Source organism: Raphanus sativus, unplaced genomic scaffold, assembly GCF_000801105.2.
Source record: "Raphanus sativus cultivar WK10039 unplaced genomic scaffold, ASM80110v3 Scaffold0335, whole genome shotgun sequence".
Lineage (NCBI taxonomy): Eukaryota > Viridiplantae > Streptophyta > Magnoliopsida > Brassicales > Brassicaceae > Raphanus > Raphanus sativus.
This window is the reverse complement of record NW_026615655.1, coordinates 1-15,136: the sequence shown is the minus strand read 5'-3', so window position 1 is coordinate 15,136 and position 15,136 is coordinate 1. Positions and strand designations below refer to the sequence as shown.

At 39.0% G+C, this 15,136-nt stretch overlaps 3 protein-coding genes across 3 annotated transcripts; all 3 read right to left on the bottom strand.

Annotated features, from left to right (window-relative positions):
- Positions 1-2,846: 2,846 nt before the first annotated feature.
- LOC130501926 (nucleolar GTP-binding protein 1-like) lies at positions 2,847-5,542 on the bottom strand. The gene is made up of 3 exons (XM_056996738.1): positions 5,406-5,542; positions 3,161-5,146; positions 2,847-2,985 (listed from the first exon to the last, which is right to left on the bottom strand). Exon 2 carries the CDS (start codon positions 5,124-5,126, stop codon positions 3,177-3,179), a length of 1,950 nt encoding a protein of 649 aa, XP_056852718.1. The 5' UTR covers positions 5,127-5,146; positions 5,406-5,542; the 3' UTR covers positions 2,847-2,985; positions 3,161-3,176.
- Positions 5,543-5,693: 151 nt separating this feature from the next.
- LOC130501927 (cytosolic Fe-S cluster assembly factor NBP35-like) lies at positions 5,694-7,246 on the bottom strand. Its single transcript, XM_056996739.1, has 3 exons — positions 7,118-7,246; positions 6,883-6,990; positions 5,694-6,790 (listed from the first exon to the last, which is right to left on the bottom strand). Exons 1-3 carry the CDS (start codon positions 7,152-7,154, stop codon positions 5,838-5,840), a joined length of 1,098 nt encoding a protein of 365 aa, XP_056852719.1. The 5' UTR covers positions 7,155-7,246; the 3' UTR covers positions 5,694-5,837.
- A 562-nt stretch (positions 7,247-7,808) lies between these two features.
- Positions 7,809-15,127, bottom strand: LOC130501930 (dynamin-2A-like). The gene is made up of 22 exons (XM_056996741.1): positions 14,737-15,127; positions 14,144-14,194; positions 13,930-14,050; positions 13,705-13,797; positions 13,305-13,366; positions 12,999-13,116; positions 12,584-12,920; positions 12,234-12,381; positions 11,843-11,944; positions 11,636-11,755; positions 11,325-11,408; positions 11,114-11,241; positions 10,466-10,550; positions 10,224-10,350; positions 9,997-10,073; positions 9,844-9,900; positions 9,463-9,607; positions 9,235-9,374; positions 8,827-8,940; positions 8,663-8,730; positions 8,404-8,576; positions 7,809-8,298 (listed from the first exon to the last, which is right to left on the bottom strand). Exons 1-22 carry the CDS (start codon positions 14,875-14,877, stop codon positions 8,054-8,056), a joined length of 2,736 nt encoding a protein of 911 aa, XP_056852721.1. The 5' UTR covers positions 14,878-15,127; the 3' UTR covers positions 7,809-8,053.
- Positions 15,128-15,136: the final 9 nt, after the last annotated feature.

Below are 15,136 nucleotides of genomic sequence, written 5' to 3'. Positions count from 1 at the left end.
TTTGAAACACTTTTTGAAACACTTAAAGTGTATGATATTTTCTCTATTTATTTCTAAAATACTGTCTAATAATGTTTTCCTAAAAAATCCATATAACATTTGTCATTCACTGAGTGGTTAATTTTCTATATATTAAATAAGAAGTCAATTAATTGATTTTTTTATTAGATGTCAATCATTGAAAAAGTTTAAGAATTTTTTTATAATTGGATTGGTTGAGATATTCTCAATTTTCAATTATTTTAATTTGATCTAAAATAAAAGATAAGCCTATCTAGTTAGTGGTGATATTCAATATTTTGATTTGACTAATAATGCGTATAAAAATACATTGTTTAGCTTGTTTCTAAAATCATTTCATTCACAAATCACAACTACTAATCAGCAATATATATTATTTATGAAATAAATTATTATTGTTACTATGATTTTAGGCATTCATACTTAGAATTGAAAAATATCAATTAGAAAGTGAAATAAACGTATCACATACTTACCGTCCAATATATGAAAAACCTCGGCTGATAGTATTATCTGGAGTAAAACAGTACATGCCAACCCGCTTCAATAAGGTTTGATGTATTGACTCAAACTAAAGTCGCCCCATGTTTCTATTATAGGATGACATACATTCATTGTCGCTTGAATTCCGTATTTTTGGTTACGACCAATCGCAAGCTATATTTTAAAAAATATAGACCAAATTTTATCTATTAATAAAATTTCTATAAACAACATTAATATTTTATGAATATTATTATAATCAAATGAATACAAAGTATCTTTACATATAAATTATATAAAATAAAATATAAGTAAAGATTATATAAAATATAAGTGAAAATTATATAAAATACAAGTAAAAATTATATAAAATATAAGTAAAATATAATTTAAATGTAAAATTTGCAACAAAATTGATTTGTTTTCCTAAAGATTCTGAAAATCTTCCTAATGATACATGTCAATACAAAATTGATAATGTTTTCAAATAATATATAAGAGATTCTTCAAAAAAAAACTCTTACAAGTTATCATATCTTCTTACTTCAGTTTTGCTTGCTATTAAATTGTAAAGATGACAAAAAAGATATTACACAAACACAAAGTGAGAGTGACCAAACCAACCCATTAATTGAGTTTATCAATTTAGCCGGACAAAGTTGGGTTTACTAGTGGTCATGATGGTCTCTCTTTATTGGGGTTTATAATATATGTTTGGTTTTTGTACTGGGTTTTTGTCTAAGACCCTGATCACTTGGTTGAATTAGTTTTATTTAATAACATATTTATATAATCGAAACAAATTGTAGAAATTTTTGCATCTTCTTAATTTGTGTGTTTAACTTTAACCATCAAGTAAAATAAAATATATGGAGTATTATTTAGTTGTATGATATAATGATTGTTATTGTGATTAATTATATGGGGCTGTATCATAAATTTTTAAATCAAGAAAATAGGATAATGACATAATTTCTTATATTTTCAGTTGAGAAAATAATAAATTTCTATATTTTTGGTCTGAGATGATAATATTTCCTAACTAGAAATCGATTTCCTATTTCCTTTTTGAAGTTGTACAATCCACGAGTGATTGTGAAAAAAAAAACTCGCCTATATATATAGAATGGAAGCACTCTAAAAGCATTGCAAAATCCTCAATCCGTCAGACGTCTTCTTTTTTTTTGTCAAAAGATATGAATCCTTCCTTCTAATCATCTATTTACAGTTACCACGTCTACGAGAAGGCTGTCTCCATCGGAAGGTGTGAGAAACAAAGTCAACGTCGCCTTTGGGACCAGTAAAGAAGAGATCCATGAAGATTCCGTCACCGGAATCCGAACAGGGGTTCATCACACCCTAGAATTACAGCCGGACTTATATGTCATGTTAAGTGTCCATAGCAACTGCAGTCAAACTCACATGGCTTATCTCCTCTTCGGTGGAATCATAAACTGTCTTTCTTCAGGCGGAGCAATTATCTCAGCCTCGCGCATCAGTTTTACTGCTTTGATATGTGAAACCCTAGCCACGCGTATTGCTTTCGACACAAGTAAATTAGATTATGCCTTTGAAACAAACCTAGTCTTTGCTATTACGGAACGAAGAGTCACTGGCGGATGCAGAGTCATATTTAGATGAGGGCACAACATTTTATTTCATAGCATCTAATTGTAGGATTATGAAGCATTTATTAACCTGAAAATAATTACTGAAGGAAAATAATAATTAGTTGGGGGCACCTGACCCCATTACTCATCACTTGCGTCCGCCTCTGCGAAGAGTCTCGGTTGGGCCGACTTCTCTTGTTCAGAAGTTGGTTTTTGAAGGATTTATCGGTGGAGAGGAGCTGGAGAAAGTGACGATGGGAGAAGGACCGTGTTCCATATGTTTGCAGGATCTCTTGTTTGTTGGTGTTCCAACGCGCATGCCCTGTTCGCATGTCTTCCACGCTCGCTGTCTCTTGGAGTGGTTCGTCCGCAAAACTACTTGCCCCATGTGCCGTAGACTTGTGTTGTCCCATGTGAACAAACGAGGTAGGGAGGATGAATGAGATTTTTAATCTTTGTTTGTTGCAATTATATTTTCATCTTCTTTTCTTTTCTTTTTGTTTTGGTGTGACTTAGGGTTTCAAAAGGAGAGGAGGGTTTTGGTTTGAAACAAGAACTTGGTAGGTACGTTTTTTACTTAATCAAAACATTCTTTCTGTTAACATAACAACTCCATAGTTTCAGAACAATATCTATACAAATATGCCAACACAACGAACTTATAATATAAGAGAGCACTGAGCCAGCCATCAACGATATAACATATAACCACTGTAAGTATCAATCATAATAATCATATAAAAGAACGTTTATCATTAATAGCTGTTTCCAAGAAATAAACTTATAAAAGCAACATATCAATAGTAAACAAAAAGATATAAAAAAGTGACATATTCTTCAGTCCCTTCATTAAGCTTACTTAGCATATTCCCTGCATGAATCAAATACTTAATATTTATTCTCTTTTTTTTTTCAGCTTGCTAATCACAAGACCAAACTTTACTATCACGATCAACCGTGGCTGCATGCAGCAAATAGGACGTAGAAAGCCTCGTAGAGAGATGTGCTAAGAGAAAGATTTAAGCTAATGTAAATATGTAATGTACCTTTGATTATTTGATCTCAACGCCTTTGAGTTTTTCCATTCCCTCTTTTACCTGAAAACAAGTGTTTTGGTTTAAGTGTTGGTATAACTCTGTCAGCTTCTCCACGGCGTGCATCTTTGTTCCTATTCCTGTGAGACTTGTTCCCAATCTTAATAGCCTTAATCTTCTGGATAGAATCTTTGAAACCTTCACCAGGTATCACTTCGTGCGGATGCCGTGACACTGATCTCGATCTCGACAAAGATCTCAAACACAGCTTCTTATTACTTTGTTGCACATCCTCCATATCCACATCATCACATCTCTCCCTCTTTCTGCCTCTAGATTTGCTTCTTGCACGGTTCATGGCACAAGAAGGGTCAAGACCAAGGGACGACAAGTCTCTACCCAATCTCTCCCTTGTAAACTTCTTGTCCTTGTCAAACTTTCTTGGAACGGTTGCTCTGTTCTGTGCATTGCTCTTCTTGAGTCTATGCTCTTGAATCAACAAAGCTTTCCGCTTACGAATATCAGCCAGCTGTCTCTTCTGATCCTCTGTGAGTTTCTCGCCTTCAATCTCAAACTCATCTTCTTCATCCTCAACCTCAGCCTTTCTACGGTCTTCTTCACTTGTCAACTCCGCAAGCCTATTCAAAATGTCTGTATCCATAAAGTCAGCAACGTTATGACCATCGCAAATCTCAGGTATGATGTCATACTTCCAGCTTTCATCAGCCAAGATGTACTTCTTCGTCAGAGAAGCAGAATAAACTCCAGCTCCACCATTCTCATCTTCCAAATCTTTCTCAGTCTTCTTCTTCTCTTCACCAGCTTCCATAACCACCTGAGGTGTACAAGGGAGCCTTTCTTTATCATCACGAAGCTTCGGCATCGCCACGTGGAACCTGTTCAAGCGGTCATTAATATTTCTAGATTTCATCTTTTCCTCTACTCTTTGATCTAACAGCTTCTCACAAGCAACGTTCTTCACAGCCATCACGCCTTCTTCCGTCAGAGCACTCATACTCAAAACCAATACCTCTTCATTCCCTCCCTTCATCTCTTCAATCAGCTTCAAATCTTCTTCACACAGGCTCTCCACGGCCACCAAATCAGTCTTGTTGCAAACAATCACCAACGGTTTGTCCACAAACAAAGCCTTCAAGCTGTGGAAAAGAGACGCCTGCTGAGCGATACTATAACCACAAGAGCCGGAAACATCCAAAAAGAACAACACAGCAGCTCTAAGATACGCCAAGGCAGTGACGCTACACATCTCAATAACGTTACGGTCCTCCACAGGCCTATCCAAAACCCCGGGAGTATCAACCACCTGATACCTCAAACACTTGTGATCAGTATGACCGACGAAGAGAGACTTGGTGGTGAAAGCGTACGGCTGGACATCCACGTCAGCTCTCGTGACTTTATTCATAAAAGAGCTCTTTCCCGCGTTAGGGCACCCGCAGATCAATAGAGTCCTTGCGCTAGGGTCTATCGAAGGGAGCCTCGCCATGTGCTGCCTGACCTCCTCGAGGTAAGCCAGGCTAGGACCGACGCGTTTCATGACGGTGCACATGCGGCCGAGGGCGGAGACTTTCAGGGACTTGCACCGGTAGAGAGAGTCGCCGTACTTGACGAGCCTCACGTAGTCTGCGGCGATTCTCGAGATGAGGTTTTTGGCGGTGGTGAGGTGGGAGAGGGCGAGCTTGTAGTGGTCCTTGTCGTAGAGGACGCTGAGGAGGTTGTCGTAGAAAGGGTGGATGTCGTCGAGGCGAGGGAAGTCGTCGACGATGGTGGAGAGCTTTTGGGAGAAGTTTGATTGGGTGAACTTGATTTTGCGCATGTAGAAGGTGCGGAGGCTGGTGATCTTGTTGCTCTTGTGGGTCACGGTTGGTGTCTGGCGCTGAGTGCGTGAGAGGATGATGTCCACGAACTGTTTCCCGTTTGGGACTACTGTTATCTTCTTGAAGTTATACTTCACCATTGCTTTTTTGTTTAGCTTATCTGACATGCATAAGAACCATTACATAACATAGAGTTTAGATCACAATCTCTAGAACTATAATAAACAAATCAGGCAGTTATAAAACATTGTGCATGCAATAAAATAGAGTGGTAGGGTGATTCATAAGAGCATATATATATGAAGAGTGTACGTCAAGCTACAACAGAGTTTGTAGGGTAAACAACTTCAAAGAGATTGCGAGTTCGGAAACAAGAAAGATAAAAGGAAAAGATAAAAGAGAGTCGTGAGAAGACATACAAAGAGATTTTCGAGAGTTTTGTGGATTCTTGAAGACGAACGCCGGCCGCGTGAGAAGAAGTTGAGGTTGTTTCTAAAATGAGGGAACCCTATATATTAAGGGTTTCCTAAGTCAAACCTTCTGTATGTGTTGGAAGGTTCTCTTCTGTGCGTAACGGCCTTTTAGTGTTTAGATAGTTAGCGGGCCGACCGGATTATTGGACTACTTCATTTATAAGTTATAACAAAGCCGTTTCAGTAATAATTGTAGAGAAAACTATAACATATTATGTTGCGTAATTCAACCACATAGAAACCTTTGTCAGTGATAAAAGATTAAGCATAGAATTGGCCATGATGGTTCAATATCTCATACTAAACATGTGAAGTAATGCCCCTATAAAACTACATAAAAACATAAAAACAAACAAAAAGGCTGCTCTCACTTCAAATTTATGGGGTTTCTTTTTTCTCTCCACCACCAGTGCTGAGGTCTTCCTTGATATTTATGGAAGCAATGACTTTCTCTATGATGCTCTTAAGTGCAGGTGCGCTGACAGAACACTTGTTACCCTCAAAGCATGACTTACCTCTCTCGGCTGCTCTGCAAAGCTGTGGATCCAAAGGAACTTTCCCAAGAAACGGCACTCCCATTTCCTCACACATCCTCTCCGCACCTCCTCCGCTGCCGTCAAACACTTGGCTCCACACAAACACATCATCTAGAAAAATCTCTGGCGGTGCATTCTCTCTTAAGCAAGAGATCATGTCTTCCGTCACGTCCACGGCCGAGGATCCCAGCTGCTTCGTGAACTTGAAGTCACTCAACGGTTGAACTAAACCACTCATGTTCTCTACTACTCCCAGCACGTCGATCCCTTTTCTCTTGCAAAAGTTCACTCCCTTTCTAACGTCGGCCATGGCTACTTCCTGGGGAGTCGTGACGATGATAGCACCGTCGATCCCCGCAAGGCAACTGGAGATGGTGATGTGCTCGTCTGAGGTTCCTGGTGGGGTGTCAACCACAAGGTAATCGATGTCGCTCCAGTAAACGTCTTTTAAAAACCGTTTGATGAGATCGGTTTTGCGTGGACCGCTCCAGATGGCAGGCTCGTCAGCAGACTCGGGGTACACGAAAGATATGGACATGACACCGAGGTTGTCTCCCACGTAAACCGGTTGCCATCCGAAGTTGCTCTTGTGAATGCCTTGCCCTTCCAGGCCTAACATTTTGGGCATGCTTGGCCCGCATATGTCCAAGTCCATCAGGCCTACTTGATGGTCCATTCCCGCTAGGGCAAACGAGAGCTGAGCTGAGAAAGTGCTCTTACCAACCCCGCCTTTGCAAGAAAGAACCAGTATCTTGTGCTTCACGGTTGCCATTCTTTCAGATATAGCAACCAAATCTGAACAAAACATATAAAAAAATATCACCATGAGATGCTTAATAGCATTAAATCAAATAAGTTTTCTAGTTGTTGAAAAGGTAGAGTCGAACCTGGATCAGGTCCCTTAGGAGCAGTGCCACTGGCACATACTTGTTGATTAGGGCAACCTGCGCAGGACTCTGACTTTCCAGCAGTTTCGGCTTGGGGACCTGGGCAATCTATTGTCACGGTATCACCACCACCAAAACAAAAGCAATTAGGTTAACCATATAATAAATAACCCATGATTAACTCAAAGTCTTTTTAAGAAAAAGAAACTGAAAGATTGGATTTGATAATGCTTACGCTCGTTGGCGTCCTCTGGAATCTCTCCTTTATCCATGTCGACTTGTGAGGTCTTTCTTCAAATATTCTAACCAAAGGTTGTTGTTACTTGTTCTATTTATTTCTATGGTAATTTAACCAATACGCATATACCGTTTTAAAAGAAAAAAATAGCAAGTCAATATATTAAAAGGAAAATTTATTTTTATTTGAATTGCCATATATCTTGTAACCAAAAACGAAAATATGAATTAATAATATAAATATTTCTTTTATTAATGGTGAAATTATATAAATTAATATACACGTTTGGTAGTTTTTTATGTTTTATAGAAATTACTAACCAAATGATTAAAAGTGGGGATAAACAATAAATTTAATGATGTAGTTCTATCATATTTTACCTTTTTCTTAAACAGGTTATTCATATTATTCTTTTTTTAATAATTATAATACAGCTGAAAATCTAAAGAGTAGATAAGGGTTTATTAAGTCAAAAACATTCTGGATCGGATCCTGTTCTGGCAAAAGTTAATAGCGCCCATCTAAGGTTTAAAGTTAGCGGGCGTTTGTTCAGATTAATGGTCTACCTAATACTTATAACAAGCCGTTCCCATAACAATTTTTATTGCAGATAAAAGTATAACTTTCAAAATATTGCATGAACATGCCTCTCAAAAATAGGAAGGGCCACACTAGCCCCTCAACAATAGATGCAAAAAATAAAGCTGAATAAACAGAAAGATTCAAACAGACATGACTCCATGAAACAAACTCTTTCAGCTGCAAACACACATGTGTGATAATCTATCTACAAAGTACAAAACCGGTAATACAATCATCCAGTCCCCTTCTTAAACTTAAACTAGTAAAATAAGAGCGTCTTAGTCCCAGAATACGGGACTCAAATTCCAGAGAAATAATCAGTCTCCATTTTGTTTTTTTTTTCTTCAGGTTCTAATACCTGTAAGATGATCCACCCTGTGGTGGTGCTGGTGGAAGCCGGTTCGGGGTGGTGCGGCGGTTGCTACCAGAGCCTGGTGATGGTAAATCTCCGTTCTGAGCAGGATCACTGTAACGGCGGCTGTGACTACCTGATCCGTATCTTGACAATGAATCTGACCCTCCATTACCAGCGGCGTTGAAGGCATTCATCCAGTCTTCCCCTGAAGAACCTCCTCCACTGGTTTTTGGGCTACTTTCTGCGGGTCAAGAGATAACCACAATGAATTTTAAGAACAACCGATATATCTAACGTAGCTCACAGTAGCCAGCATTGCACTTCCAGAATCAAGACAAAAATTTACCAGTGGCACTGTTGTCAGACCAACTTGAAGCAGCAGCAGCTCGGTTGTCATGAACGCTAAGCTGCCTTGTGAGCTTAGAAAGAAGAGAGGATTGTTTCAGGTAACGCTCTCTTTTTCCTTTAACGTTCTGATCCTCTTGAATCAATGACTCGATCCTCTCATTGCCAATTGCACTATAGATCAAAATACAAGAGAAAACAGATAAGCACACCGCAACTGAAATGAAATTCGTCACAAAGGAGGAGGAACGATATTGAACCTGATAGAACTGTATAGTTGATTCAGCATGTCTTCTTTTGATTTCTCCACTTGACAGAGAACAACAGCCTATTTAAATCATGTTGCTTAGTAATCGAGGAACAGTTGTAAGAGAAAAAAGAGATGGACAAAGAAGCTTGAAGCTATAGATTAAGCATAGTCCACCTTTGGAACATTGGCTGCAAGACTGTTAAGGACAGCTTCAACGTAACCTCGTACTTCTTGGGACATCCACCGGAGTTCCTCTTCTGGATCGACGGGTTTCCTAACCATCTTATCCTGAAATGCAGACAAGCATAAGTAACCACTATCACGGCTACCAAGCATAAATGCCGTATATGCCAACTCGACAACAATTTCCACGATCACTAAGACATCGTAAACTTTTTTCACTCTTCCAACAATACTTGTTTTAACTCTTCAACGTAAAGTTTCTAAAGAGCACATAGAAACCGTAATAGAGTTGGAAGTTCATCAGTGATAACTGGTAGTGCACAAATCTAGCGTAGATTTTAAGGAAGGGAAATACGAAAGATACAAGATTAAGCATAGAAGTTGGCCATGATGACTCACAAGTGAACCTTCTGAAAAACTCTGTCTCATGGAAACATTGCCCACTTGGCCTCCTCGAGCCTGAATAACCTTCAGCAACTTATTAATCCACTCGTTCTTATCGACTGCACTCTCAGCCTTAAGCACCAGGGAATTGTGAGCTGCGACATAATCGTTTGAGGAAAAGCTCATAAAAGAAGGCATAGAAGATTAAGTAGTTTGAATTCTGAAAATGATTGGTTCACGTACCTTTTAGTACAGTCTTATAGGGAACCTTGCAGGTTAATTTAAATACAAGACCTGGTCCTTTTGGATCAGGTCCGTTTGCCTTCTTATCCTTCGAACTCTTTGATTTTTCTACTTCTTCCTCGGGAATTTCTTCAATAGTGCATTCCTAGTGGATTAACAAAGTCTCATTTATAATAACAGTTCTATACGAAATTTGAAGCATGATATTCAATAGACAAAGTAATTGTAATTTTTTATGAAACAACCAGGGCGGGGGGATATAACAAGGTGGATATGAAACTATATTATTAGCCTTATCTGGTTTTCTTCTTTTTCATTGAAGTTATCTCTATTTAGTGCACTGTTGACAGGAGTAAAGAAAGAATGGGAAGAGAATGATACCTCCAAAGTTATAGTGCCCCGGAAGTTTCTCTCTTCTTGCTTTTTGGTATAGCCCAGCTAGGAAAAAGTAAATGGTTAATTAAGTGATTGCAGTGCTTCCTCCTTGCAGATATATTGATCAACACCAGAAGGATATACCCTCTAAATACTAACCTTTCCAGTTTTCTCATTCAGAACAAACCATCGCCTACTCCATCCATTTGTTTTTGCGCTTTTCTTCATTAAGTACCCTACATGAAAGAATATATTTTTGTTATCGACCTTGGAAGTTAGTTTTATCAAGGCTGAAGACAAAAAAAAATCATGCAACGCATAACGGATATGGGAAAGAATGGAAGTTTTTAGACAGCAACTGGCTAGACGTATAATAGGATACTAACCTGCTGTTATCTCTCCCTCAGGTCCAGCAGTTTTCAGACCAGACACCTCCGGCGTCTCTTTATCTTGCGGACTAGGTTTGTCTTTCATCGATTTCATGCTACCACCATCCGGCTGAGGACTAGCAGCCTGATATACATGCAGGTATGAGAATTAAATTAATTACTTTCGTGCAAGTTAATGTAAAACCATAAAAAGCATTTTCCACGACAAGGATTCAAATTAATTTGGAATGAAGACGCACCCTGCTTAAAAGGGACTGCTCAGCATCTTGTCCCTTCTTAGAAGATCGTCCTTTCAGCTCATCCTCGCGACGTTGTCTTTCCATTCTGATGAAGTCAATACATCGTCAAAAGGATAGAAATGATTTTCAGTCATGAACCATGAAACAACAATTTTGGAGTTCCTCAACAAATGTGCAGCTACAGAAATACAACTGCTTGGATACGAAAGTCCAGCCATAGAGATTCTAAAGGACGCATACTGAAGTGACCACAAACACCCCTACCAGCCAGGCTAACAAGTATATAGAATCCCCCATCAGAAAGCATGGTAACTATACCATTAAGGTAATAGCTCACAGGAACGAGTAACAAAACCATAAAGATGGTTGACAAGAAGCATAAGAAGTTTATGGAATAGATCAATGTCAAAGTTATCCTAAGCGAGCACTCATACACAGTTTTTTTTTTTTAGTAATGAAAGCATCAAAACCCCTAAATGCTCTACAAACAAACACGCAAAAAAAAACAAAAAGCTAAAGAAATTATAGAATTCAACAAAGATCGAGGGTGTTTAAAAGAAAGAAAAAATTACAACGAGGGATCAATAGGCCCGAGTACAACCATGAAGAGTACAAAATAAAATTGAAAAGAAAGCTAAGACAGTATACCTCCTTTGCACAAGACGGATAAAATGTTGAGGTGGTACAAAAGCCCGTTCCATATCGACTAGTGCAACCACCATTTTCTTGGCTTCATTCTTGAAACCATCAAGTGCTGCACTTGCTATAGCTACAACCTGGTTGATCATTTGTTAGGAAGGAACAGCTATTATCGAAATAACAAAATGTTATTGAACAAAACACCACCGAACATTATTACCTCCCGCTTGAAAGGAGGATATCTCCCGAGTCCAGGTGTAGCATTTGCAGAGGCTGAAACTATGTCAACAAGAACTCGATGAACCTAATCAAAAGTTGACCATATTAGCTCAATAGAGAAATAACACAAACCAGAGATCTGGATGCATGATATTTGGAGTAGGAAATATATATTAAGACTTAAGTAAAGTAGATAAGAGCACTAGAATAAAAGAAAACTTAACAAAACTCTCAGAACTTTCAGAAGAATTAAAGTGTCAAAGTGAGACGAATGCAGTAAATTACTGAAATTGAATACTACTGCATGCACACCTCATCAACACAAAGACGTGCAGGATCTTTAGCCAACTCAAGAACAATCTTTATCAACGACCTCAACCCTTTCTCTGGAGATATAAGGTAAGGTTGATAACCATCTGCCTCCAAAACAACCTGATAAATTCAAAAAAAAATAAGTCTGAAGTTTAGTGTCGAAACATGTCTCGTGCAGCAAATTTTAGGAAAGAAGCAGGCACCCACCCGTTTAACATTGTTCAAGTCAAAATGCCTATCCAATGGAAGCTGCTTGATTCGGTTGGGGAAAGTTCCTTCAAAACTTGCAACAACTTTCCAACCACTTCCCTGAACAAAAAAGACTGTTAAAGTATAACGCACACCCAGTTGCAAAAGGAGTTAAGCATGAACTAAAAGCACACAAGTACAAAAAATGTAATTCAACCCCTCAGTGGGCGTATACACTACCACAAACCTCAGCTATCAGATTTTATGAGATTTCCCACGATATAGTGTGATCTAACCAAACGTATGTTAGCAAAATACTATGATTGCTAATATTTAGACAGTTCCTCTTTTTCTCGATATGCTTGGGTTTCCAACTAAAGTTTATTTATTTATGTAGAAAAGTACTTACTTCACCACCAGCCAAGTGGAGAAGAAATTTCTCCTCAAACTCACGGCAAAGCTCCAAAGCTATAGCCCTTGTACCTTCAGCACTGTTAACGAGTTGTTCCCCAAGCCTCGCTAGCTCATTCTGCACCATTTGAGACTTACCCTGGAGCCTGTACAAAGAATTTGAATGATGAAAACCGGAAGAAAAAAAAGGACGCCTTATGAAAGAAGCTTGGAAAAATAATTATTTTGCCTGTTTGACGCCTAATGTAAGTATCTCCATAGCTATCATCACAGATTAATAGGTGAAACAATTGGTCTAACTTTCACTTTATGACATTAATGAAAGAAAATATATGACTGAAGCAATACCCGGACAAGATATTTGGAAGCCTGAGCTTCATTCTGCTACGGATCTGGCTAGCAAGGGTGTCCACCAAGGCAATTCTGCCAAGCTTGTTTTGTGGAGCCCCAGTCAAAATAGACTTCAGACTTTCACTCTCAGCACGCCATGCGGTTTCTAAGGAGTTCTCACCACTCCCGGACTGTGCTGATGCAATTGCAACGGATTGGCCAATAAGAGCTACCCATGGGATGTCAGTTGTTTTTGGCGGTCCTTGGTTTGAGAGAAGAGCCTGAACAGCTGCGAGGGCTTTCGGGTTCTCTGCAGCCTGGTCAATTTTCCCAATAATGCCTACTGTCCTAGTGCCTAGTAAAGTAACCGCAAATGGTAAGTACAAAATATAAACAATAAAAGAAAGCAAGATTGAAAATCTAATGTACTCACTCTCTGGATCATGCTCCTTCGCAATCTTCAGGGCTCGGGATGATGAAATTTCAGATGCCTGGCTAGCAGGGACTACAACCAGCAGTATGGCATCATTGTGTTGCGCATATTCAGAAATCTTGTAAAGAGATCCCCCAAAATAACAAAAACAGAAAAGTTTTCAGTAAGGAGTTGAGGACAAACATGATGATGAATCTATGTTAGCATTTCAGTAGGCAATTCGATTAATATTGTTGCAATCTTATGTTTCATGGTTGTCAGGGGGATGAAGGGCATGAAAAGGCACTAAGTAGGTCCAAAGCTCACCATTGAATCATCCACAATTCTCTGGTCCAGTCCAGGCAGGTCAACTAATTTCAGTGGTGGAGCTGAAAAATAAAGAGTAAAAGTAATATGTTATGATGATCAAATAAAATTTAACACTAAGACAGATGCATGTCATATGTCACTACTTACGTTCAAATGAGTACTATTTATTTTAAAGCTCCATTAGATATATTATATGATACCCACCAACTTACAGCTTCAAGCTCTAAAATAGTGCAATAAATTGTATATGGGATGGGGGTGGCAACTTATTACAGCTGACCAGTTCACTGATATCAGAGATATATTCATTGACCCAGCTTACATTAGCTAAGGGATGCGCTACTTTTAAGAGTACATACACTTGTCACTAGTGGTTGTGGAATTAAAAAGGATTTACCTGTGCTGGTACGAAGGTTTAAATATATTTGATCACGATTTTTCCCTGAGGCTCCTTTGCTAAGTCTATCTTGAAGAGAGTGTCTCAGAGCACCTATAACAAACCCATGTCGAACACAATGGTAACACTATGAGGAAGATTCATCAAACGCATTATATTGTAAACATGCAGAAAGAGCCTCACACACCACTGCTACATTGCATATGTTGATAGAGGGAGACTTACTTGCTGAAACTTGTTGAGATTTGTTGTCGATTTGCAAGATAATAGCCTTGCTGCTCAAAGAAGCCTCCCTGCTCAAGTCAATTATTATAGGAGCTCGTGTAGCACCATTCTCACCCGTAGGCTGTCCACCAACAAATAGAACAGACATCAGTATATTTTTTGAATGAAATGTACGATCCAAATGATAAACATAAGGACTCAACGTACTACTTACCAGGACTGCATGTCCAATAAGACTGTTCAGAACTGCAGACTTTCCAGCTCCCTGTTTCAGTAAGCAGAGAGAGATCACTTAGGTCTGAACACAAGACATAATTTCATTTCCGAAAACTACCTAAGTTATTGCTACCTCCATGAAGCAATTTCATTCTTCAACCTTTCAACTAATTTAAGAAACTGAATGTTGATCAAGGGCCGGTCATGGTTAAATCCGAATGAAATATTCGCCTCGAATCCCCAAATTTTTTTTGAAGAAATTCATTCACATAGGCCCCAAAATTGGTTTTAAAAAAAAATTGTTGAAATCTTTACTAAATGGCCTACAGCCCCCCCCCCCAACAAAATCTAAGTGTCATGTTGATCAAAATCATTTGAACAGAAACTAGAGGGGAGGAGTATCTGACAAGCAGATCTTAAAGGAAAATATCAATACACATCATCAGTCTGAGATCAATGAGCTATCAAAATCGTTTTCAGGGATATTCAAAAATCTAATCGAGATCCACGAATAACGAATCTAATATCAACAACACTCGATCACAGGCCTAAACACACAATCAGATCGAGAGGAGGAGGAGGGACACTCACCACATTTCCTAAGGCTACAACGTTTAGGAAAGTGGCGGGGCGTCTGGAGGAAGAGGTCTCGTCGGGATCTTCGTCGGCGAGCAGAGACGCGGCCTGTTTCATCGAATCTGAGAGCTGAGACAACTCATCGATCGCCTCCATCACGAATCGAGATCGAAGTAGGAGAGATCTGGAAGGGAAGAGAGGAGTGAGTAGATTAGATCTGGCCCAGAACCGTTAACCGGCGGTTACAGGAGGATTATTTTTCCCGGTCGTGATGGTGTTAAGCTAGAGATTATTCGTCGGTCTCCGTTGGGGATATTCCTTTAAGAGCGGAGACGAGGTCCTATAGAGACGAACGTAAATTAGAACCAAAAAGGCAGGCACGGGACAAGCTTCAGATTTCAAAACAGTTGCGAAT